Source organism: Penaeus chinensis, chromosome 7 (genome assembly GCF_019202785.1).
Source record: "Penaeus chinensis breed Huanghai No. 1 chromosome 7, ASM1920278v2, whole genome shotgun sequence".
Classification (NCBI taxonomy): domain Eukaryota; kingdom Metazoa; phylum Arthropoda; class Malacostraca; order Decapoda; family Penaeidae; genus Penaeus; species Penaeus chinensis.
In genome coordinates this window covers 42,965,787-42,993,286 of record NC_061825.1, presented here as the reverse complement: position 1 = coordinate 42,993,286, position 27,500 = coordinate 42,965,787, and the positions used below count along the sequence as shown (strand labels likewise).

Below are 27,500 nucleotides of genomic sequence, written 5' to 3'. Positions count from 1 at the left end.
ACGCATATCAAGGAAAAGACAATGTTTGCCAGGGGGGTGTTGGGGGCACACCCAGTCACAGCAAATTGGGTTGCTGAATAAAGTGTATAACCTAAAGAATCATCTATAAAGCTTAATGTGCAGGATTCTTTTGGCAAGCGTGTAAATAGCAAAAGCTGTTAATCAACTCCATTATCAAAATATTGGTAGAGACAACCATATGGTACTAGGTAAACTTTGCTTATAATGGACAAAATGACATAAAATAAGATGCTTTTCCTTTACGGCATTTTATTTCCAAGCTGATAAGAAAACTGTACAATACACAATTTGGTTTACATTTACATAATGACTGAACTAATGGAAACTCTAATGACACTGTCATAAGAAAGGGAAAAACTTCACTGATAAAAGGAATATTTGCCCAAGCAGAGAAAAATGCTTAAAATCATGCATGTGGATAGTAAATCCATAAGGAATGGGTGGGGGTTCAGCAGTGGAACCCCCAACAGGGAAATACAGCCATCAGGTAGGGAGGGGTCTGAGGGTGAAGCCCTTAGGATAAGAAGGGTTTTGGTACATATGCCAATGTGTATGGATTTCCAGGAGTAGATGGATTAATGGGGAATTAGTGACCAACTTTAACATTTTCACTTATCTTATTTGCAATGGAAAAGAACCAACAAATTCACACATACTGAATATTTGGGCCTAAAAATTAATAATTGCAAAGTTGGATGGCTGTGAAAAGTTAGAAAATTAACAAAATATTAATATATATTACTGCAATTAATAAATGCTTATAATTCAAGTTTTTATATAAGCTTAATCCAAAATGGTGTTTTGAATTTCTTTCCCATCCATTCTAAACACTAAAATGAAATACAATTAATTTTGTAAAACCACCTTTGGCAATACATAATCAAAGATATATGAGGTTAGGATATGAACTGGAGAGTTGAAAAGAAAAAAAATTATGAAACTGAGCAAATCAAATAATATATCTAGAATCAGTAAATCAAATGATATATCTAGAATCAGCCATCACAATTAGTCAGAACCAAGTATAAAAAATGAAAAATTCCAGCATAATTAGAACTTCTGATTGGTTTTAAGCTTCAACTCTTATTTTCCTACCCACAAGCCAAATAAATACACAATGAACAAGCATAAATAAAAAACAATGTACTCATCTGACATCTACTTGACATGCCCTGTCAATTAAACCCGAGTTGCTCATGAATACTAAAACCTACCTCAAAATATATGAGGAAAACTGCTAAAAACACCCAACCTCCAAACAAAGAAACGACTTCCTTAGACACACGGAACGAAAGATACGTTTTGATGGTGAAATACGACCAGAAGAGGAGCCCGACTCATTGACTCACTCACTGACTCACTCACTCACTCACTCCCAACCCACAGTCGCTACGATTCAATATGCACTTAAAATTCGTGATTGTGGAGCAATTGCAGGTCTGCCATGTGTAACAGCATCTATTATGTCTTAAGAGTGAACATCGAAATACCTTCACGATGAATTACAATCAGAAAACATCGTAGGACTCCATAACAATAACAAAATCCTCGGGCAAAGGTTCTAATAAGAGCTGGCTATTGGGTGTTCTCTCGTCTCTTTCTTTTCTGTCTTATTTAACCAAAGGCGAGAGAGAATCGTACACTAACTAAATCACCAACAGGCACAGAGCCAAGAAGAACCATACAAAAACACAAACTTGCCGGAAAATGTTTGCTGGGATTGCACAGGAGTGAAAAATGAGAAGCGGTTTTAGCAGACACCTTCTACGTCCGAGCGACCATCTTGCTCTTACACGCTCCTTCACACAGATCGTTTTTTTCTCTCTTGGGCTAATTTGTAAGAGGGTCTCGATCTTGAAACGTCTTTAGAAAAAGAAAAATGTAGGAAAAATATCGAAGAACTGCATAAATATACAGTATGGTTCCATCAGTAAATGACAGGAGAAATTTGGTACTGGGTGTGTTTTTTGCAGGATTAATCGCGATTGACCATTTGTTAACTTATTAATTCTCATTAAGAATTAAGAAACATTATTTTGTGCATTATGATTATAAAAGAGCATACAATATTAATATGACGAGCATTTCATCTAATGTCGAATGCTTACGTAATGGCGTTCGAAGATCCAGAGAACAATATTCAGGAATACATAGATTTCATCTCAAGGAAAATATAAGTACATGTATATGTGTGTATATGTATATATATGCATATATATATACATATATATATAACCAAAGTATATAATCTTAAATAGAATATGTGACAATAATATTGATCATGGTACCTATTATGATGATGATAATGATGTTGATATTGTGATTTATAATAATAATAATAGTAATAGTAATAATAATAATAATAATAATAATAATAATAATAATAATAGTAATAATAATAGTAATAATAAAAATAATAATAATAATAATAATAATAATAATAATGATAATGACAAAAATAACAATAATAATGATAATAACAACAACAATAATGATAATAATAATAATAATAATAATAATAATAATTTAACAATAGCAAAAAAGTAATAATGATATCAATAACAACAATAATTTTAATAATAATAATAATGATGATGATGATGAAAATAATAATAGTATTAATAATATTGATTGATGACGATGATGATGATGATGATAACAATAGTAAGAAATATAATAATCATGGTAATAATAATGATTATGTTAATGATGATGATGATGATGATGATGATGATGATGATGATGATGATGATGATGATGATGATGATGATGATGATGATGATGATGATGATGATAACAACAATAATAATAATAACAGCAAAAACAATAATAATGATAAAAAATAATAACAATAATAACAACAACAACAATAATAATAATAATAATAATAATAATAATAATAATAATAATAATAATAGTAACACAAATAACAAATAATAGTGATATCAATGATAGTAGTAATAATAACAAAAGCAATGATATTAATAATAAAAACACAATAATAATAATGATAATGATAATAAAAATGATAATGACATCAAAATAATGATGATAAAAGCAATATAAGTGATAATAATAGTATTGATAACAACAATGACAACAACAGAATAAGAATAAGAAAAGGAATATGAATAGGAATAAAGATATGAATAACAATATGAATAAGAACAGCAAAAATAAGAATAATAATGAGAATAAGAAAAAAATAAGAATGGCGATAAGGATAATTATAATAATGGTTATAATGATAATTGTAATAAACTATCATAATAACAAAAACAATAATAATAATAGTAATAGTAATAATGATAATAATAATGATAATAAAAATGATAATAAAAGTAATAATAATAATAATAATAAAATTTGTCATAAGAATAACAATACTAATGATAACTAAAATAATGTAATATTGAATGACAGTAACTATAGTAATAATAACAACAATATTAATAGCAGTTACAATATTAGCAACAGCAATAATGTAAATAACAATAATATTATCAGTGATAATAATAACAGTGATGATGATGATAATAACCATAATAATAATAATAATAATTATATTAATAATAATAATAATAATAATAATAATAATAATAATAACAATAATAATATAATAATGATAATAATAGTAATGACAGTAATAATAGTGATGATAATAATATTGATAATAATAATAATGATAATAATAATAATAATGATGATGATGATGATGATGATATCTCTACTAATACTACTTCCAATAATAATAACAATAATGACAATAATGGTAATAGCAATAATAATAATAATAACAATAATAATAAAAATAATAAAAATAATAATAATTATAATAATAATAACAATAGTGATAATAATAATAATCAGAAAATAAGTGATAATGATAATACCAATGATGAAGGTTTCAGTGATAATGGCAATAATAATAATCACAATAATAATGATAATAATGACAGTGATGATAACAATAATGGTGATAATGATAACAACAATAAAACCAATGATAATAATGATGATAATAATAATAATAATGAAAATTATAATAAGGATAATGATAATAGTAAAATAACAATAAGACCAACAATAATAATAATAATGATGATAATAATAATGTTCATAATAATAATGATGATAATAATAATGTTCATAATAATAATGATGATAATAATAATGTTCATAATAATAATGATGATAATAATAATGTTCATAATAATAATATTAATAATAATGATAAAAATAAAATTATAAGAAAAAAATAATAATGATAATAATAATAATAATAACAATAAAAAGATAATAACAATAATAATAATGATGATAAAAATAATAATAATAATGATAATTATTATTATTATTATCAATATTATTATTATTATTATTATTATCATTATTACTATATAATGATAATGATAAAATTGGTAATAACGACAATGATTTTGAAAATTTTAATGATAATATTAATAATAATAATAATGATGATGATAATAATAATAATAATAATAATAATAATAATAAAAACAATAATAATAATGATTATAATAATAATAATGATAATAATAAAGATAATAATAATAATGAAAATAATAATAATAATAATAATAATAATAATATTAATGATAACAATATTATTTTAATTATTATTAATGATCATAATAATAATAATGATAATAATAATAATAATAATAATAATAACAACAACAACAATAATTATATTAATGGTGATAATAATGATGATGATGATGATGATAATAATAAAAATAATAATGTAATAGTAATAATGATGACAATGATAATAATAACAACAATAATAGCAATAATAATCATAATGATAATAGTAAATGCAATAATAATGATTATATTACTATAATAAAAAAAATAACATTAATAACATTGATAATGATAATAATAAGAACAATAATAATAATTATAATAATAATAATAATAATAATAGAATAATAATGATGCTGATGATGATAATGATGATGATGATAATAATTATTATTAATATTATTAATAAAAATAATAATAATAGTAATGATAACAATATTATTATCATTATTATTATTAATGATCATAATAATAATAATAATAATAATAATAACAACAACAAAAATAATAATAATATTAATAGTGATAATGATAATGATGATGATGATGATGATAATAATAAAAATAATAATGTAATAGTAATAATGATGACAATGATAAAAATAATAACAACAATAATAGCAATAATAATTATAATGATAATAGTAAATGCAATAATAATGATTACACTACTATAATAAAAAAAATAACATTAATAATATTGATAATGATAATAATAAGAACAATAATAATAATTTTAATAATGATAATAATAATAATAAAATAATAATGATGCTGATGATGATAATGATGATGATGATGATGATGATGATAATAATAATAAAGGTAATAATAATAATAATAATAATAATAATAATAATAATAATAATAATAATATTGATGAAGATAATAATAAAAACAAAAAATAATAATAATGATAATGATAATAATAACAGTAATAATGATAATGATAATAATTAATTCAATACCTATCATTACATAAATGTAATGAAATTGACAATAATGATAACAATAATAATGTTTATAATGATAATAGCAATAACATCAACAATAGCAATAGTAGTAGTAATGATAATAATAATAATAATAATAATAATAATAATAATAATAATGATAATAATAATCATCATAATGAAAATTGATATAAAAAGTAATAATAATAATAATAATAATGATAATAATAATAATAATAATAGTAATAACAGGAATAACAATAATACCACTAACAACAAGAAATAAATTATAATAACATTAATACCACTAACAATAATAAAAATGATAATAACAATAATAAAAATGATAATAACAATAATAAAAATGATAATAACAATAATAAAAATGATAATAACAATAATAAAAATGATAATAACAATAATAAAAATGATAATAACAATAATAAAAATGATAATAACAATAATAACAATGCTTGTGTGCATGAGTGCGTGTCCGTGTGCGAATGCTTGTGCTAGTGCACACTCGTGTGTGTACCTGTATGGTGGCGGTAGGTGTTGCATGTGCATTAGTGTGCGTGTACGTGTGCGTGTACGTGTGCGTGTACGTGTGCGTGTACGTGTGCGTGTACGTGTACGTGTGCGTGTGCGTGTGCGTGTGCGTGACCGAGAGTGTGATTGAGTTTGTATCTAATTATTTTGATTGAACACAATATAAGAGTTAAATGATTTGCCGACTGAATGATTATTGATCGTCTTTGTCAATTTTCCACGAATCCGCTCGGAATCCGCGAATCCCCCCCACGAACGCCTTGTTTACATTCCAGAGGCGAGAATTCAGAAGCGGGGCGGCAAATCGACGCGACTGGTTCACTCTGCGCGTTTCGGTTCACAATATTCTAATATTTTGGTGAAGACCTCTGTAGAGAGTTTTAATTCCACGATGGCAGATGAAACCCTCGCTAAAGCTGGTCTATACTTCGACGAGCTCAATAAAATTAGAGTTTTAGAGCCAGAAGTTGCTCAGCAAACTGCAGAATTAAAGGACGAATGCAAAGAATTTGTGGATAGTGAGTATGACTTGATTTTGTGAATTGGACGGATGCAGATTGGGTTTGTTCAGTTTGTAATATCATATAGACCTGTTGTGGTTTTGATTTTCTGTAATTGTGTATATACTATATCTAAACTCTTTCAAGAAGTGAGTTTCAAGGTTGAATTGAAAATGTTGCCATCTATGCAATGGGCATACAAAAGGCTTAGTTTTTGTCATATTCCATTGATAATGACATCAGTTAACTGGGTGTGTAGATATTGATTTTTGATATCTTCCCATCATATGTGGGCATGGTAAAATTGTATATGTGAGAAGATATTGGTAAATGTGTGTATTACTACTACATACTGGATGAGCTTGTTGATCTACTTGGCATATTATTACGATGTAAGGAACTAGTACAAGCTTTATATTTGGTATGAGTTTGAGTGCAGAGGTTGCAACTGGACATTGTATCACTGTTGGGGTGGACTTAAGATTGTAGGCTTTCCCTTTTAGATAATAGCAAGTTCAAAGTGAATGTAGATAAAAAACAGCTAGTTTAATTAGAAAAGACTATACCTTTTTAAAATACTTTAGTATGTGTCTTCTGAACATTTAGTTAGTAAGCTTCCTTGATCATGCACATAGAGCTGTAGAATAAAAGTTAATTACATAAATAAGCCTAATAGAATATATAAACAAAATGTTGTGAGCTCTGAGGTATGGAGGTAATTTTGAATACATAATATATAGCAACTGAATAACCGTTTCCAGAGTTCTAAATTTATTAGAAAAAAAAGATGAATGAATAGTAATAATCAAAGATGATTAGTACTATAAAGATACTTTTAATTTTATGCATCTATGATATACCTCATATTACCTAAACTAAGGTGAAATTCTATTTTGCTAAGTTAGCCATGTAAGAGTATGTTTTCTTTTATGGTGCCATCTAACAGGAAAGATGACATCTTTTGCCATATCATCAATGAATAAAAAGAAATTGTAATTAAACTTAAGGTTACAGCAATAGAGAGTTGAATAACTTACTTTTCTATGATTATGTAGTTGTATTCAGTGATAGCTAAATAAATGAAGGTGACTTTTTCTGCAAATGATCTTTTGGAATCTCATTTACTCGTAATTAACATCTACAATCTGGGGTTGTTTGTACATTTTTATCACCCTGGCTAGGTATAGTTGTTGTATTTTTGTCCTTCTTTTACTCATCTCTACTTATATGCTACTATTATAGTAAACAAGATACCTTTTTAAAAAATGTTTTCATTATGGTATTTTGTGGTTTGAGTTGGTTTTGTTGTGTCCTAATTAAGAAGATGCAGCTTCTTGAATGAAGGGGGTAAAAAGTATATTGTCACCTTGACACCAACGAGATTAGACACTTTTGCATAACTTATGCTTGCTAAAGCTCCTGATCTGCATAACTTATATTTCCAGTAGCACAGCATGTGGCTGTTGAATTAGTATTATAGCTGAGAAGCAACAGATTGTTGAATAATAAAAAATGATAATGATAATAATTTTATCAATAATAATCATAATGGTAAATGATAATGATAATACTTTTATTAATAATAATCATAATAATGGTAATATAATCATAGAGATGATAATGTTAGTTACAATTATAAGAGCAATAATAATGACAATAATGATAATAAGAATAAAACTAATGATGATAATAATTATAGTAATAATGATCATAATAATAATAACTAAGGATAATAATGAAGTTAATGAGAAGAAAAAAAGATGATTAGGATAATATTAATTTTAAGAATACAATGATAATGATAATAATGATAATAATGAACACTAATGATAATCTTCATAATGATAATGATTGTAGTAATAATAACGACAATAATTATGAAAATAATAATAATGATGTAAGTGGTAATGATAATGGTAATATTGATAATGATAGAAAAATAATAATGTTAATAATAGTAATGATGATAATAGTACTAGTAATGATAATGACACTAGTAACAATGTAGATAATCCGAATAATAATGATAATGATAATGGTAATAATGATAACAATTATAGTTATAATAATTGTGCCTTATAATAGCAATAATAGTGATGGTGATGATGATAATAATGATAATAATAATAATAATAATAATAATAATAATAATAATAATAATAATAAAAATGATCAAGGTAATAATAATGATTAGATTAATAATCATAATCTTCATCATAATAGTGATAATAATAATATTCCATAAAACAAAAAGCTCTCATAGCCCTTCGCCCAGAAAGCTTCTAGAGTAACACAATGGTAAAAAAAAATCTCACCTCTTACTATGATACCCACCACGTCCTGTGCCCAAGACCAAAACTAATAATTCCACGCCGTTTTCCTGCCACCAGCCAACCACTCTGGTACCACAAAATTCACAAAACTCGCAAAATTCGACTACTACTGAACGGGAGTTCCCACTAACGAGCGCGATGCCTCTTGTCATGCAAGCGACTGATCGACGCTCTCCGGCAATTCGCTGCTTTCTTTGCCCCGTCCCTCAACAAGCACACGTCGTTGCCAGTCCCCCTCGAGAGATGCCAGTTTCCTTTTAATTACAACACCCCCTTGACTTCAAGATCATTACTAACTACTGATTACTTACTAAGGATGTAACTCTTAGTCCCCCTTGCTTTATCCTCCCTCTAGATAATCCTTCATCGACGGCGGTCTACGTCTCTCTCGCTGTGATCGTCGTGGGACTATATCTTCGCCAGCTTGTATGGCTCCTCTTCATCTGCCGAAGAACCTACCTCTCTCCTGAGATCCAGGACATGCCATGGCATCCCTTAAACTGATACGTAATCCGGAGAATGCACATCTGTCACTGTGCGTCTTCCTCACGTCGATGTCCATCGCGCATTCGGTGGCCTCCGCAATTCTTCCCCAATTTCGAAAGAAGCGGTACCTTGCTTCCTAATACCTTGGCTGGCATACTTGGCCCTCGACTCGTACTGAAACACAGCGTTCTGTGGCACACCTTGCTCAGACCTTGGTGACATAATATACCAAAACACCGCTTCTATAGATGTCACCTGGGCCCTCGTGGCCAGAACCATTTCCACTTGACCGTTATGCCGTTTGTCAAGCATATTCTTCAGTGTCCGAAACCGGAAGGCAGTGCTGTTGTCCATCAATACCTCATAAACTAGAACTTTCTCTACAGAGCTCATTAAGCACACCCGCTTTTTCTTCTGCACTTTCAGTTCTCAACCTACTGCAGACCGCCACTCTACCAGGTCTGCAGTCGACCATGGATAAGTACAATTCTTGCCCATAGTGAGTCGTATCAATTGCTAGTCTCATGTCATTCTTCGCCGTTTTTACCTATCAAATGCACAGCTGGCGCAGGAACAATGACTTACACCTACTGCAACACCCACTACCAGCTGAACCTTGTCCCACGTGACTGCAGAGTCAACCTTCCTTGCCATATACAGCATCCTGTCAGCTCCCATAAGGTGCATTTTGCGTAGGTTTTCCACACTCGAGATTCCTGCGCAACAGATGGTGGTCTCCCTTGTTGCCTCTTCCGATACACCTGTTCTCTGAAGCTCCTTTCGTCCGAACTCTCTTCTCTGTTGTCACAATGGATTTCGGCCAACTAACCACTGTAGCTGAATCCGTTCTAACCTCTATGTTTCACAAACTCCACTTCGGAGCTAAGCTGACGCCTTTTAATACAGCGTCCAGTTCTGGTACATTGTTGTGATTATAGTCCTTCCTTAACCATGCACCATCCTCAGCAGTTTCATCGTCAGCCTCCAATATCACACCAGTGGCAAACAACTCTCTTCACTGACTAGGGTGCATTCCACCTTCCTCCAAATGGATCTTCACAATATACTCTCATTACTATATTTTGCATCATCTTGATAATTTCCTCTCTGAGCTGGTCTTCCCATCTCACACCCTCTGCTCTCCTCTTCACATAATTGCAGGCCACCTTTACCCATCTTGCAATGGACAGTGACCCACCAGTTTTCCACTCACGGAAAACATTATTTTCTGCTCAAGTCTTCCTTCACTTATGATATCTCATTACCTCTCCATTTTTATTCATCTCCAGTCTCAGACCCAAGGCACTCCCACCTCCAAGAGGCCCAGGCTGTTTTGTAACCAATCTGTGCTGTCACAAGTGCTCCACAACTCTAGACTCAGCAGCCCTAATCTCACCAGTTAATATATCGTCAAAATGCCCAGATAGCATGTAGGGTAACACGAACAATGATAAAAAACGAAAGAAATAACTTTTCACCTCTTACTATGATGGCCATCACTTGCTGTGTCCAGCACCAAATACCTACCACCAGCCAGCCAAGCTGGTACCACAAAACTTGCGAAATTCGACCACTATTTGATCGGGAGCTTCCACCAACGATTACCATGCCTCTCGTCAAGAAAGCGACTGATTGCCGCTTACCGGCAACTCGCTGGTTCTTCGGTTTCTTTGCCCCGTCCCTCAACAGGCACACGTCGTTGCCAGTCCCCCTCGAGAGATGCTAATTTTCTTTTAATTATACCACAAAATGTTAACAACAATAATAATAAAAGTAATAATAACAATAATAATGATACTAGTAAACATTATTATCATAGGGGTAATTATAATGATAGCCATAATCATAGTACAAGAAAAAAAATAATGGTAATGATTAATAATACTAATTCTAATGATAATGAAACTGTTGATAATGGTAATGATAATGAAAATGGTGTTAATGATGATGATGATGATAGTAAAAGTAATAATAGTGGTGATGATGATATGATATTACTTGTGCAGTCGTCATTGTTACTGGTATTATTACTTTTATCGCCGTCACCGTTGATCGTTCTTGGCATCATCGTCATCACCATTTCCAACCTGTCACAGTGTCTTCCCAATTTTTTTTTTTCCAAGGTCAGCTTCTGGTTAAGTAATCAGTAAGTATATAGCATGCGACTAAATTATATGTTGATGCATTTTCAGAAATTGTTGAGTTTCATCAGCGAGCAGACAATTTCATCCAACTTGCTGATTCATTAAGTGCTGCAGTAGAGACAGAGAAAATGCGTGCCATTGGTTCCAGGAATTTGATAAAAAGTATGAGCAAACAGCGGGAATCACAGCAGCTGCAATTACTGGTTAGTATGAGAAATAGTGACATCAAGAGAAAGAGAACATGAGGATAGAGATATAGGTATAAACAAACGATACATATTAGGTAATGAAACAAGGATATAGAGGCAAATATACTCGTACAGTTAGTAAAGACCACTATCAGAGGGATTTGCCTTTGTAACTGTAATTAGTACCGTATTCTCAATTCATGTTTAACTCATTGGAAGCAGAAATGCCCCCCCCCCAAAAAAAAAAAAAAAAAAAAAAAAAAAATCATGGAATGGGAAAATCAGTCGAAGTTACTAGGGTTTACTTATTGACTCCTTGGTGGCTAAGTACTTGTGTAGCCATCTGTGTTTAAAAATTCAGAAGACTACAGTGGACAGTATATAACCCCATGGCCATTATATTAAAACGTATACATAATTTTGAAACTATCCACATGTTTCAGTTAATAAAATGCGTAAAACATACATCCATTATACATGAACTGTATTCATTGTAACAAATGTAGAATGATATGAATGAGAATATACATTAAATTTATTTAACCGGTTTCGAATGTCATGCATTGCTGTCGAAGATATATTCGAAACTAGTTAAATACTCCTCATGTATTTTAAAGATATTAATTTCATTCATTCCTTTTCCGCATTCTTACAAGTTCTGACCTAAATGGTATTTTTCATTACAGGCACTGATTGGAGAGAAGAAATTAGAATTGGAGAGGCTGCGTGTTCAGCATGAATCTCTGCAAAGAACAGAAGCAGAACAACTCGAGTTCATTGAACAGTTTATATTACAAAAATAATTTTCTTCCTTGCATTATTTCACATCTAGCACTTGTAGATTTTGCTCCACCAGAACCTCCAAAGAAAGAATATTTACTAAAATAGGTTCAGTTTGTAATTTGTATCACTTTTCGCAAGAAATACAAGGATTTTATTATCTGTCTGAAGTCCAGAATGTCATGTTAAGTTCCTTATACATTGAATAAAGATCTGTGTTGAACAATTTACGGTTATTTTTTTTATTGAATTAGCATGAAGTTACCATATTTCCATCACCCAGATCAATTCCCCTTGTGTACTCTTTAGTATTATTGACCTGCATTGGGGTATGTTACCACCATCTGAATAAGGGATTGGAACCCATGTGTTTTTGAAATGGAGGAATGGTTAATGTTTACAAAGCAAAATAAATGTGCTAGACATAAAAGGTAACATGGCACTATAGAAAGGTGTTATGGTGGAAAGGATAAAGATGGGAATTAGTAGATAATTAAATGTGCTACATGTCTGAAGTCGTATAGCAGTTCTGGAAGGTAGGGATTAACAAGACTTATACCAAAGATGTTAAAGGAAGAAGTGAGGGATTCTGCAGGGATTAGCAAAAGGGGGAAGGGGTTTAAGGGCGATTAGATCACATTATCAGGAAAGATATCAGGAGGGAAATAATCCAGGGAAGGGGTTTGTTCTGACGAAGTATCCAGGGGGCAATCTAAAGGGATAATGGGGAAGGAAGGGGGGATAATGTAGCTGTAGCAGGGGGGGAATGGAATGTATTGGGAGGGAATGGGAGGAAGGGATGGATGTTGGCATTTACTTTGAGTGTAGAAGGAATGGGAGCAGAGATATTGGAGGATGGATGACGTTTAGGCACGATATCTTGGGTCATGATTAGATAGTTCTGAATGTCTTAGAGAATTTCTGAAGTGGAGTCGGTTGGGGAAGAGGGGGCACGTTTGAGGGTCGGAGGGAGAGGATGGAGGTGAGGATGCGGTAGAAGAAGAGGAGTTGGGCAAGGAGGAAGAGGGTAGATATCGGGGAATTGGAGATTGGAGTGTTTTTGTAAGAGTGATTAAGATTGGGGTGTCTGGATTAGAATGGTAGAAGAATTTGAGTGAGAAATGGAGGAATAGAAGTGGGATGAGGAAGAGATACTGTGGAAGATGTAGAAATAGGGGCCTTGTGAAGGACAGTATTGGTGTAGGGGCCTCCCCAATCCTTTGCTCGTTGTTACCGTGTGGGCTAGGAGGCCGAGATTGAGGCCCATTGTAGGGATCACCCCTGCCTTGGACCTCAGCCCTCGCCTGAACTAATTTTGCAGGTTTGTTTTTCTTCTCTCCCCCCTCCCTCCCAATCCTTTGCCCGTTGTTGTCGTGGGGGGGGGGGGGGGGGACTTAGGAGGCGTAGACTGAGATCCAATGATGGGGAACTCCCCAACCTTGGGACTCAGCCCTCGACTCAACTAATTTTTGCATGGTCTTTTTTTCCACTCCTACTTTTTCATTTCAGTTCCTTCACCAATCCCTTCTATCATCCACTTCCTAAGGTGTGAGAGCCGTGCTGTAAGGATGAAAGGCTGACTTTGTGCCAGTCCTGAACGGCCTAAGGGAGCCATGGGCCCGGTATTCCCCTGCTTTATACCTAGCCCTTACCCCTGAAGGGGACTCTGAGGGGTGGACTGTTTTTTTCTCCCCAACATACTCCAGGCTTACCATGGCCAATATTGAAGATATAATTCCACTTTTAGGGGCAATGAGGCTTACCCCTTCATCAAATAGCCCCAATAATTCAAACTCTCCCGATTCCCCGACTCCAGGCTCTCCTTTGACCATGGCTCCGAACACTGCAACATCTACCCCCTCCTCAATGCCTACTAGTACAGTATCCACCCTAATCAACACTCAACCCCCAGGAGACATTTTTACTCTCCCAACATGCTCAACTTCAACACCTCTACCCCCACAACCTTCATCAACTACCCCATCCTCATTATTACTGCCTTACAGCCTTATTGCCCACCTCCTCATAACACTACCCCCCTCAACACTACTCCCTCCTCCACACGCTCCCGCCCTTCTACTACCCCCACCTCTACAAGAATCTTAAATACTCTATTTAGCCCTGCCAAATGGGACCGATTTTTCGTGATCCCTCCCACAGCTCCCTACTCTGACAACACCCTTCTCTTTCAGCAATGCCTTCAAAAACAAGTTGGCAAAGTCTCTTTCCGTAGCCGACCCGACCGCTCCCGTCTCGTCACAGTAACATCTGAAAACCAAGCTATAGCATTAGCTAATCTAACTGATCTATATGGCAATCCCATCCCTACAGAACCCCATCCAACCCTCAATACTTGCACTGGAACTGTTTCTATCTCCCTAGCAAACTGCCCAATCTATGACAAAGATTGGTCAGATTGTGGAGAAGACTTACTCTCATAAAGTCAATACACACGACCAACCCCCTTGTTTGTAAGATCCAGAACTGGTTGTTCTACCTGTCCACACGCCATAAAACAATCAAATTTTGCTGGGTGCCCAGCCATGTTGGAATCCCCGGCAATGAACAGGCAGATACACTAGCACGCTACGCTGCTATGTCCACATCAAACCAACCACGTTTCTCACGTATCCCAGCCACGGATTATTACCCACACTTTAAGACCTTCTTGTGTAATCGATGGTAATCTTTTTGGCCAAGTCTCCACACTAATAAATTACATACTGTAAAACTATCAATCTCCTCCTGGTCAGCTCCATTTCATCGAAACAGACGTTGGGAGACGGCTCTCGCCCGCTTACGCATTGGCTACACCCGTCTAACACACTCCTGATGTCACAATCCGATCCCCCCCTATGTTCCTTATGTAATGTTCCTCTTTCAGTCCCATACATTCTGTTGTCACGTTTTGAAGCAGCTCGTACCTCTACTTTCCCCCACCTATCCTCTCTACACCGACCTCCCAACCTATCAGACATCCTTACAGAATCTCACACTTTCTGCTTTGACAACCTCAAACGCATATATATCCTACACTTAATCTAACCCCTTTACTTTACCTCACCCGACCCTAACCCATTCACTCACCAATTCCTTTGCCCAGCTTTAACAACTAATCACTAACTCAACCACCCTTCACTAACAATTACTGTAGTGCTACATGACCTTACAGGTCTAGCACATTTATTTTGCTTTTAACCATTAACCATTCTCTCTCTTTTCGTTTCCTTCTCTTTTACATCCACTTCTTTCCACTTATCCAAATCGTTAACTCGTATTTGCCATTTTTGCCACAATACTTTACCATAATACTGTATAACCATTGATGCTATCGTTACATTTTGTGCATGCCGCTAATGACCTCCGATCTTGACGCAGCAGAAAATTTTCCATTATCTGACCAGTCCTTGTAGTAGACAGGGCACTTTGTTAGGGAGATGGAGACAGTTCAGGTACAAGTATTGAGGAGGGATGAGGCTGGGCAGGAATCGATTGATAATGCTTTAGCTTGGAATTCGGATGTAACCGTTACAAGACGGGAACGATAGGGGCGCCGGCGGAGGAAAAATTTGCCTACTTGTTTTTAGAAGCATTGCTGGAAGAGAGTGTTGTCAGAGTAAGGGGCTGTAGAGGCGATCACGAAAAATCGATCCCATTTGGCTGGGCTAAACAGTGTATTCAAAAAGTTTGTAGAAGTGGCGGTAGTAGGACAGGGACGTGCGGAAGAAGGATTAGTGTCAGAAGTAGTATTGTGGAGAGGTGATCGATAAGGCTGCATAGCAATAGGGAAGATAGAGAGGAAGATGGAAGGTGTCGGAGCATACGGTAGTGAATACCGTCAGGTCCTTCGTGAGTGTTGCGGCACGACTGTAAGGCAGCATTGAGTTCAGAGGAAGAAAAAGGAGCATTATAGGACTCAGCAGAGGATAGAAGAGAAGTGTGAAGAAAGGTGAGAACCACTACTGACCTGGCTGAAATAGTCACCTAGTTCATTAGCGACTTGGAGAGGATCAGAAATGAGAGTATCTCGAATATGGAGGACGGGCTAGATGGGGGGATGTTTGCCTGATAGTTTATGGATCCGGCGCCAAACAGTTGAGATATATGTAGATGTAATTGAGGAAACATAATTTCGCCAGCTATTTGTTTTACTGTTCCGGATTGTACGACGAAAACAAGCGGACGATCTTTTAAAGGAGATAAGGCCCGATAGTTGATAAGAGGTGCCTCGTTTGTAGCGGTAACTGTTCCAGGCTGCACGTTTTATGCGAAGCGCTTTAGTGCAATCGGAATTTCACCATTTGAAGGTTTAAGGTCTTGAGGTTCGAGGAATGCCTGTATAGGCAGCTCTTAGGACTGTAGTTGTGAAACATTGTATCATATCTGAAATGGACGAGAAGGAGGATGGAGGGGTAGGAATAGCAGAGAGTGAAGTGAAGGTACGCCAGTCGGCTCTATCAAAGCACCAGCGTGGGAAGTGGTACATATGAAGTAGGGGAAAGGAGAACTGGAAAGTGGTCACTATAGGGAAAGTGTTTAGAACTGACCAATGGAAATCTAAATGAAAACAAGGGAAGCATAGAGAGAGGTCTATGCATGAAAAAAAAAATGCGTGCGTATGTCAAAGTGTGTGGGGCGATCTGAATTAAGAATAATAATAAGAGGAAGGAGAGATCGGCCTCGGGAAATAGTAGTAGAATCATCCTCAAGAGTGTGGCGGCAGTTAAAATCACCAACTTTGAGGAAAGGTGATTGCAGTTGCAAAATTAGATTTTCAAAGGCAAAAAAAGTCAATGGGATGGGAGGGGGAGGAGTAGACTGAAATTACTGTGATCCAGCGGCGAAGAAATATGCTAATAACTGTGCAAGGGACAGTGGTTTGAAAGAGAGGTATGATATAAGGTGTTTTCTGATGGATAAGTCTAGACGAGACAGAAAGGGAGTGTAAGGAAGGGACAAACTGGTAAATGGGAATTGGTGTAGGAGGATGTGTAAGAAAAGTCTCTTGAAGGCAGATAATGGATGAGATTTAAGAAGAAAATATTTGACGAAGGTCAGGTCTGTGAGAACGGAATCCGCGAATATTCCAATATAGGAGATCTATACTTTAGTTGATCTATGAGTGATAACGGTTATAGTGCGTGTTGGAGAATTTGTTGAGAGGGAGTAGGAGGAAGAGGTGTAAGGGGAATATGAGTAAGAGAAGGATGGATATCGGCAGTCACTTTGTGTGTGGAGGGAGCGGGAGTTGTGGAATTTGAAGGTAGATGAGGAGTTTCGGTGTTGGAACTCGAGTAGATAATTTTGAATATCTTCAAGAGTTTCTGTAAAGGAGTTGGTTGGGGAGTTTTGTGAGACAAATGTTTTCTTATAAGAGGGGGGGGGGGGGGAGGAGGCTGGTGTCTGAGGAGTAGAGGCAAAGGTAGGTGGAGGTGAGTGTCTGGTAGAAGGGGTGGAACGTTTAGTCTGTCTGTTGCGGTTAGTGCGGGGAAGGAAAGGGGAAGTTGTTGGGACTGCAGTAGAGATTGTAGTGTCTGGATTTAGAATGACAAAAGAATTTGACTGGGGAAGGTAGGAGGTAGAGGTAGGGAAGTAAGATGTTGGAGGGATAGGTATAAGGGAGGGTGTAAGAACATCTTGGGAGGGAGGGGGAGTGGCAGAGCGAGGGACATTACTGGAGTAGGGAGTAATAAAAAAACCTTGTCGACTTGCTTCCTGTCTTGCTTCACACAGAGTGTGTCCAAGTCTGAATCTTAGGGTTGCCATCCCAGACTCAAATTTGTAGGTGGGGCAGCCCCTATAAAATACATTCTGGGGCTGCCACAGTTTGCACATGTGCGTGACTGTGAAGAGCAGCTTGATCGAGTATGACCTGGTTGGACACACAGCGGGCATCTGGCTGTGGAACGGCAATGTTTGGCAGGATGTCCTAAACGCCAACAATTTTGGCACTAATGGGGAGGAGGTTGATGTGGTCGGACAGGGATTCTCCACCATTGTAAACATTGAAGGGAAGGTCATGTCTACGGAAAGTAGTTTTGGCAATGTTAGTGGGGTTCTTAGGATGACCCTGGGAGGAATGGAGTAGCACTGTAATGATATCGCATCATAGTCCGTGAGGCAGGCGAATAAGTCTTCTCCACAATCTGACCAATTTTTGTTATCGATAGGGCAGTTTGCTGGGATGATAGAGACAATTCCGGTGCAAGTATTGAGAGTTGGATCAGGTTCTGCAGGTGACGAGACGGGAACGATCGGGTCGGCAACCGAAAGAGACTTTGCCTATTTGATTTTGGAGTCATTGCTAGAAAAGTGTTGTCAGAGTAAGGAGCTAAGGGAGGGATCACGAAAAATCGGTCTCATTTGGCTGGGCTAAATAGGGAATTTAAGATATTTGTAGGGATGGGGGTATCAGAAGGACAGGGGCAGTATTATGGAGGTGAGCAATAAGGTTGTAAAGTAGTAATAAGGGAGGACAGGGGCGTCACTTAAGGGGGGGTATGGGGGGTGGTTCACCCCCCCAACTCTTAAAAAAGCTTCTTTTTGCAGGGCAAAATCTAGTTCTGCAGGGCAAATTTTCTCTTACGGAATCTGCCTCAATACCCGATAAGTATTCAAGATATATGAATAACTATATGAAACTAATTGTTGATGATACTTGATTTATAACATTAATAACAAGCTACTTATAAAGAGCTAGTGAGCATTTTCTTTTTCGTGATTTGCAGGGCAAAAATGATTTTTTCAGGGCAAATTTACCCGTCACCCCCCCAACTCATAACATGAAGTGACGCCCCTGAGGGAGGATGGGGTAGTTGAAGAAGGTTGTGGGGGTTGAGGTGATGAAATTAAGCATGTTGGGAAAGTAGGAATGTCTCCTGGAGGTTGAGTGTTGACTTGGATGGATAATGAGGAGGGGGTAGTAGTTGCAATTTCGGAAGTGGATACTAGATGGGGTTAGGGAAGGGACGGAAATGAAAAGGAGGAGGGGGAAAAAAAGACCATGCAAAATCAGTTGAGTTGAGGGCCGAGTCCCAAAGCAGGGGAATTCCCCAGCACTGGGTCCCACTCTTCGCCTCCAAAGCCCCCCCACAACAACAATGGGCAAGGGACGGGCTTAGAATAGTAAAGGAAATTATAATCATCATTTTCATTATTAGGCTCTTGACATGATCTGCTGTGGTAAACATTCACTTATGGAGATCACAAGTACGATTAAATAAATAGGAACAGAAAATGAAAAACATGTTCAACTGACACCAATTTTATTTAAACGACAATATAATCAAATACAGAAATTACATGAACATGCATACCAAGCAAAGGTCTTATGACAAGGACACCTGGTGCAACCAATACACCTTATCAGACAATCATGGTTAGTCAATGAGGACTGTTAGGTACTCGGGTTTATTGATATATAAAAAAGCTGTTTCCTTTGCAGATACCACACAACAGATGGAAGTATGTAGACCATACAAATCCAAAAGTTTACATTATCCTCTGCCCTGTAACAAAAAAGAAACAATAATACTTTACCATTATTTGGTAATTTTGTTTTTATTGCTTACTTTTGACATTTATATAATCAATAGTTGGACAGTATAATTTTTGGTATATGATCTTCAAAATTTGTTTACATAAGCTGTTTTTACATGATTATTTTTCTTGTAATAAAAACAATGGAAATTGTATTCTAAACATATCAAATATAATATATATCCATCAGTATTTTTCATATAGTATTGCAAATATTAACAAACAATGAGCAACCATTCATCCCTGCTACATAGTAAAAGTACTTCACTATAAAACCAAATTTTTTTCTGATATTTCATAGCTTCTGAAAATTAGCTGATATGATTAGCAGTTTAAGGATCAGTCAAAATTGCTTTGGCAGTAATGTCAAGGTAAGTATCATGATTGTGGAGTTCAATTTATTTGTTTCAGATAATGAAGAAGGAAAGGCTTGGGGGAAAATACACTATAACTTGTGACCATGTTTTTAGATAAGTTTCCATGTGTATAGTGGAAATAAAAAATTGCATTTCTAAATGTATTTTTGGGAAATGGTAATATTTCCCATTTTTGCAAATCAAAGTTTAGAATATTCTAAAACTATTTACTGAAAATTCAGTATATTTTGAAATATAAAAAAAAAACAAAATGTAAAACATATCTACAAAATAATATACCAGAGAAAGGTAAATGCAGTTTTTACTTTTTGAATTAAATCAGACACTTATTTAACTGTAATAAAATTACAAACTAAGGATCACATTATGTGGTGCACTTTATAAGTAAAATTATAAGAAAGATAAAGCAGAGCAGGGAAAATGTGTCTATCCTGATGGTAGTCAAAACTGGAATGAAACTGAAAGGGACAGAGCTCATTCTTAATATCTCATCATCAAACAACCTTCTATTTAAATTCTAAACCACAATAGAGGAGAGAAAAAGAAAGATAAGAAAAAAAAAAAAAAAAAAAGAGTGCAAAGAAAAAAACTTTACTCACTTACATTTGTGAGTACATGTTTACAAGGCTCAGCAAACCTATGTATCTATATTGACATGATTGTAATAATGTTTACATATTTATGGATTTATAAGAACAATGACATTGACTTCCCTTAGTTACTGACTCAAAGAAGGTGAGACCAATATGAACCATCTTATTGTTATGAGATTTAAAATGATAGCATTAGGTAGATTATCCCACCTAAATGCTGTGTGAAAACTTTATGAATTTGAGATATATCATTATTTACCTAGTACATAATCATATCAGATGAACCTTGCTGTAAAACTAACAAACAAGTCAGACCGATACACAAACACACACACTCACTCACTCACTCATGTATGCATGCACATACACATGCACAAACAAACTTACACTCACACTTGCACACATACTCTCACTCATACACAATTTCACACACTCACTTACAAACTCACTTGCTCTTATACACTCATTCTCACACCAACACTCACTTTCCATTCACATTCTCCACTCACACCCACCTTCATTCTACACTTACACTCTTACTCTCCAGGATATCTATGACACATGGGGAAATTAAAGTAATGAGGAAAAGGATTACGAGAAAGGAAATGGATATAATTAGGAAAAAATGGGGAAAATAAGACTGGCAAATTAGGATATGTGTTGACTTTTCTATTCCACATTATATAGTCATTCTAAAACAAATCTTTAAAATGCTAAACATATCTTACACCATATTCCTCTACTTTGTCTTGAGCATAAAATCACCCATATGCTGTAGCACGATACAAGGATATTTGAGGAGGAAAAAAATCCTGCAAGGATACATTGTGACACAAGGATAATATGAAGGTTCACTTTCCCATTACAGTTAGTAATAGCAAAAATCAATTACATTCATTTACAAAGTGCAATTGTCAGATGCTATTCTTATCAAACTTTATTTTAAATACATCTTATACTAGAAAAATAATAACCTCATACATAAACATAAATGAGATCACTTATTATTAATACAAATGATCCCTGGAGTAAATAGTACTGCAAACAAATTACAGCTGCAGCTGAGCAAGTAGGGATGAGCCCAATTCCCCTATCACCAAGGATACGCTGGGAAGAGGCGTGCTTCCTCACTGCGACATGGGAACTGGACCCTGGCCATAGCTCAGTCTTAACTCTAAGTGCAAAATTGAGGTAAAATGGGAGTTAAGATATTTCAATTGCATAAATCCTTAAAAAAAATCCTTGCAATATTAAATATAAAGAAAAAAAAAAAAAAATTATCTATTTCTAGAGTGTCTTATGATAGTGTGCTCAAAGGCTGCATGTTCCTCAATGTTGCACCCCCTACAATAACTACTGGGTAAGCAGAAGCAAACTTGATTTAAAACTCCCAAATTTTAAGAGTTGCTTATATAAACTAAATTGACAAGCACCACTGCAGGAATGAATCACATGAACAAGATGACAACTAGCTGATAACGTCTCCCCAACTGTAAGCTGGGAGGCACTTTCTGCTAGCTCTTATAGCCTGCAATGGTACAAAAAGTTTACTTCCCAAACACCACTTACCCTACCAAAGCCCTGTTGGGATCATATTCATATACAACCTTGGACCAATATCTGACTAGGAACAAATCATAACCAAGGATCCAAGAGTGCCCACAGACAGAATCTATTGATCATATTATAGCTATAAAATGTAAACAATCAAGCAGTTTTACATATGCAGGTATGAATCTAGCATGCATGCTCAAGCCAATTCTCTTCTCTTTCTAAAGCTCTGAATGTTGCATTCTATACCAATCCATACATGGCACATTTACACTATATCATACGATATAGTCTTTTCTGTAAATGAAATATTAAAAATTCTGAATAAAACTTGAAAAATATTAAATACTCCTGTAATTATTACAACAAACTTGTACTTGTGTCTTGAAAACTTAATAGGCTCTTTTCTGAATATTTTACATAGGATTAATAACCACTAACAACCTGAAGCTCCATGAATGGTACCAAATAAATTGACAGAAATAGTAAATGATTAAGTATTGGTCAGCATAAATATGCCAACCAGGATCTTAAAAAAAAAATTACCATGCCATTTTGTGATTCTATACAAACTCCATACTTACACTGAAAATCAGCAAATGTAACTTACTAAATATAACAAGTTACGTATAAACGTCTTTCTCAATGTCAAAATGCCAGCACTTGCATTAAGCAACATATGGATGAACATTAAATTATTATCTACTAAACAATACATAGCTGAGCAAACTGTATTTCTGTATGTGTACCGAGATCATGAAAAGCCATAGCAGTCATCCAAATATCCAACAAGATAACCATAATTATTCTCAGAGCAAATTTGCATCACCAGATAATTAGGAACATTGTGACACTACTCTAAATAAGTGAGAACCAATCATATATATATACACACTGCTAATTCATGTACTACATAAAATACCCTTTTAAGCATGAACTGAGAGACATTTATCTGTGTAGAGAATCTTTAATACATACCAGCCTCTGCTGGTATTCCAATGAACAATAAAATATCTCATCCCTGTATGACTCACTGAAGAAGACAGACAGAACAAAATAGAAAATTATTTCCCAAGCAATTCAAGTCAGTTCAGTGTTTAGGAATTTATTTTATACCAATTTTCAATAAAGAGAACAAAAAGCTTGTCCTCTAATTTCAAAATGAAACATGCATAAGTAAAAAATATATCATAATATGTTAGTTATTTTATACTGACATTTAAATGTACAGTATAACAATAACAAGAGGATTTTGTTCAAAATCCCAGAGAACATTTCAGTTCAAGCTGAAATTGCATTTCATATAGGAAGGAGCAGCCGGTAAATAGGGAAGCATAAACCCAAGCTTTTTCCAATATACAGTACCTAAATGCTCTTGAGATCCTTACTAATTTCAAAACTTAATCCTCTTCACTGTACATACTTAAATAAAAATGTCAAATCAAGCTTCACATATCCATGAAATGAATCTGAATAAGTATATGTAAACAAATACATTAACATTCTGGAGCTGCATTGTTATAAATATCCATATATCTATGTACTTGCATATCCACACTTCTTTAAAAAATAATGAAAAAAATGGTGTTTCAACAACAGTTCATACTTTCACCATAGATATTTGGGCTACCATGTAAGTAATTCAGACACATCCTGTTAATGCTAAAAGAGTTCTCATGCTATAATTCAGCCAAAGCCTATGGAGCTTTCAATATAAAAAAAAAGATCTGTCATGAACCGTAAGAGTTTACAAAGGAGACTAATTATAACCTGAAGTGATATAAAGCATCTCCAAAAAGGTTTTTTGGGGCAACTTTTATATTTATATATATGAAGAAAGAAAATAAAGTAAAAATAATAATAAGAAATAATAACACAAATACAAATGAGGTACATCTAGTAATAAAATCTGAACCAATGCATAAAAAAGGTCTATAAATACAAAATAAAACATAGAAAGCATTTTCAAGTAGTGAGCCAGCACGCAGTTTTAGTAATAAATTATACAAAAATTTACAATGACTCCAATAATCTACACAATAATATAAATCTTAACATTTGAACTAAATGTCAGGTAAGGAATCACAGCATTATGGTGGAACAGTTCAAGGACTGGGTCACTGGGAGATGGCACTTCTCAACACAGAACCAAAGTCAACAATGCAGTCATACAAGAATGGTGAGACGACGACGGAAAAACAAAACAATGTTCACCTTGAAAAGTGACCAGGAAACTGTAGCATATGACAAGTCTGAAAAAACTTACAACCACAAAGCCTATGACAACTTATAAGTATGTGTTTGCCTTCTTCAAATGACCCTAAACTGTATGATCTAAAGAAGAGATGAATAACTGAGAGTAAGTCTGCATTGCACTAAGGAACCTGGAAAGAATATTCTAATGTACACCCTTCATATGTTGGAACTTTAATTTGTGTGGTTACTAGTTTATAAGTTCCTGGCTCACAGCACAGATCTCTCTGAGCCCCATAACTTACTGGTCATAACAAAGGCATGAAGCAGCCTGCACAATTGCACTTGAATCTTTTGCAGGATTACTCTGCAATGTTTTCTGTATTATGCACATTTGTACTCTCAATACCTATAATAAAAGTGACTGATTATAAATGTAGGCATGAAAATTTGTCTACAGTAATTAACTGAATGGTAAACATTTTTTTTTTTCTAAAATTTGATAAAAAGGGGAAAAGTAAAGTTACACATAATGGCTATAAAAATGGCAACTTATTAACTTGCTGACACCCATTACCTTTCCCGGAAGCAAATTTGTCCACTCTTTTCAGTGCCAATGTCAATTTTCTTTTATGATAAAAGAAAGGTTAGTTATATTCTTCTCATTAATAAAACCTACACAAATCCAAGTTGTAAATGCTGCATGTACAAATTTCAGATCTTTCTTAACCCTTAATTTATTTTTTTTTATTATTTTTTTATTTTTTTATTACATTACACTTATAAAAAATTACCATATCAGATATTTCCCTTACAAAGAATGTCCCAATCAGATACCCTGATTAGCCATCATTTGTAACTTTTTCAAGTGTCTCAGAGCCCTCTTTGCAGCTGTTGATTTTGCAATACGATAATTCCTCCCAACTCCTGAAAATGATCCTTTTCCAAATATTTCAACTGACACTCTAACCTTCCCATCAACAAGACGTTCAGGCTTTCCGAATTTGGCCGTTTCTGGTTCCATTTCTAGCAACTCCCTAATGGGTGACTTTGGTACCACTCCACTGAACTGTTCTATCTCCCGACACATCATAGTATAGTACACAGACCACACTGCATCCAAGGAGCTACCAGAGTCAAGAAAGATTGCACCTGCTACACTCTCAAATACATCACCAAGGGCTTTAGGAACTTCGATGTCTTCTGCTGCCTCACATTCATCTTCTTCCATGAAGTAGTACTAAGATACAGAAAGAAAAAGTTGTTATATATATAGATATGTAGAAACATCCATCATTATAAATATATGAATAATAATATACAAAGTTGATAAATTCATATATAGTCCCAAAGACATAATGATATGGGAAAACATTAAAAATACAAGGTGTATATAAAGTAATTAAAATGTTCTTGTTTTTTTTTTAAACCAATATCTTAATGTACCACAAAACCCTGTTGATTCTCACCTCCTCATTGATTTTATGGCCATTTTCCTCTTGCATCTTCACAAAGTCCCTGATAACTCGATCTAAACCAGGTGAGAAATGGCGGAAGTATTTATGGTAGTCATATTTGACAGCCAGGGATGCAAATATTGTATTATTGACTAATGCCGACCGAAGGTCAGTTAGTGCACCTGGTGAATGTTGCCTCTTGTCCTCATACAAATGACGAGTTATAAGGTAATCTGAAAATACAGGTAAAATTTAGAATAAAAGAGTACATGAAACATTGTGCTTCAATGGGTTCTTTTCAAGAGAAAAAAATGAGGTGAGGGTGAGTAACAAAGAGAAGAGAAGGAAGTGTAGGAAAGAAAGTAAGAAAGTAAGAAAGAAAAAAAAGGTTAAGACCTACATAATGACCAACAGCAAATAGTATAATGAAAATCAAGTTAAATATATAAAAAGGGAGATATGAAACATCAAAGAAAATATAAAAGAAAAAAGGGAAGATTGCAAATGAGATAATGGGTATCAGCTTGTGTATGAGGTACTGATTAGCTTTTAATTGATGAAAAATGATTTTACATACATTTCTCTTACATATACTTAAATAGTAATTTGAAAGTTGACAACACTTACCAAGAACAGCATCTCCTAGAAATTCAAGCCTCTGGTAGCAGTCAGTCAACCGATTTTTATAGTAAGAGGCGTGTGTGAAGGCCTGCAACAAGTATGAACGATCGCGGAATGTGTACCCAATCTTTTCTTCAAACACTTGGTATCCACTAAGAAGCAAATCCAGATCCTTTCTGGTGTCAGTAAAAGGGCAATGATATAGTGGAGACTGAGGAGATTCCAAGTGCCCATATGTAATAAGCTCACTAGCTTCTGGAGAACTTTCTAATGTACATGGTAGCACTTTGATTCCAAGCCAAGACATAAATAGTAAAGCACCCCGTGGCCCACATGTAGTCAAGTAAGCACCAATCAAGGCTTCTACACAATCGGCAATACTTTTGTCTGGGATGCTGTGCTGTGTGAGCAAATTGTACGGGATAAATATTGGCAGATCATGTGGATTCTGTGTAGCCATGAGTTCACTAGTTGCCTGCTCACTCTTACTACGCTTGATCTGCTCTGAACGCTCCTGAACTAGCCGTCTAATTTCATCACTTGCCAAGTCATGAAGTCCAGGTAGGTCTGCCATATTCCAATGACCTGCAGGTACCCCAGAGTC

At 34.7% G+C, this 27,500-nt stretch overlaps 3 protein-coding genes across 4 annotated transcripts in view; 1 reads left to right on the top strand and 2 right to left on the bottom strand.

The window, feature by feature from the left end:
- Nucleotides 1-1,870, bottom strand: part of LOC125027204 (BTB/POZ domain-containing adapter for CUL3-mediated RhoA degradation protein 3-like) — a 12,605-nt gene extending 10,735 nt beyond the window's left edge. The window contains exon 1 of one of the 2 annotated variants that reach the window (XM_047616139.1): nt 1,723-1,870. The gene's annotated coding sequence lies outside the window, so the exon portion shown is untranslated. Of the gene's footprint in view, nt 1-1,235; nt 1,373-1,722 lie in introns of those variants that run through there. The other variant, XM_047616140.1, reaches the window with a different exon arrangement.
- A 4,514-nt stretch (nt 1,871-6,384) lies between these two features.
- LOC125027248 (intraflagellar transport protein 20 homolog) lies at nt 6,385-12,793 on the top strand. The gene is made up of 3 exons (XM_047616208.1): nt 6,385-6,652; nt 11,646-11,800; nt 12,472-12,793. Exons 1-3 carry the CDS (start codon nt 6,526-6,528, stop codon nt 12,586-12,588), a joined length of 399 nt encoding a protein of 132 aa, XP_047472164.1. The 5' UTR covers nt 6,385-6,525; the 3' UTR covers nt 12,589-12,793.
- Nucleotides 12,794-19,813: 7,020 nt separating this feature from the next.
- The window catches only part of LOC125027123 (endoribonuclease Dicer-like), a 31,500-nt gene continuing 23,813 nt past the window's right edge, over nt 19,814-27,500 (bottom strand). Inside the window, exons 21-23 of the mRNA XM_047615962.1 lie at nt 26,903-27,500; nt 26,288-26,508; nt 19,814-26,058 (exon numbers count right to left, since the gene is read on the bottom strand). The exon at nt 26,903-27,500 is cut by the window's right edge and continues 1,475 nt beyond it. Coding sequence (XP_047471918.1) covers nt 25,648-26,058; nt 26,288-26,508; nt 26,903-27,500 — 1,230 coding nt within the window. The 3' untranslated portion in view covers nt 19,814-25,647. The remainder of the gene's footprint in view (nt 26,059-26,287; nt 26,509-26,902) is intronic.

Excerpts from the sequence above, each read along its gene's own strand:
- LOC125027248 (XM_047616208.1), top strand. The coding sequence starts at position 6,526 with ATGGCAGATGAAACCCTCGCTAAAGCTGGTCTATACTTCGACGAGCTC. Across the intron at positions 6,653-11,645 it reads ATGCAAAGAATTTGTGGATA|AAATTGTTGAGTTTCATCAG; the intron begins GTGAGTATGACT and ends ATGCATTTTCAG. Across the intron at positions 11,801-12,471 it reads CACAGCAGCTGCAATTACTG|GCACTGATTGGAGAGAAGAA; the intron begins GTTAGTATGAGA and ends TTTTCATTACAG.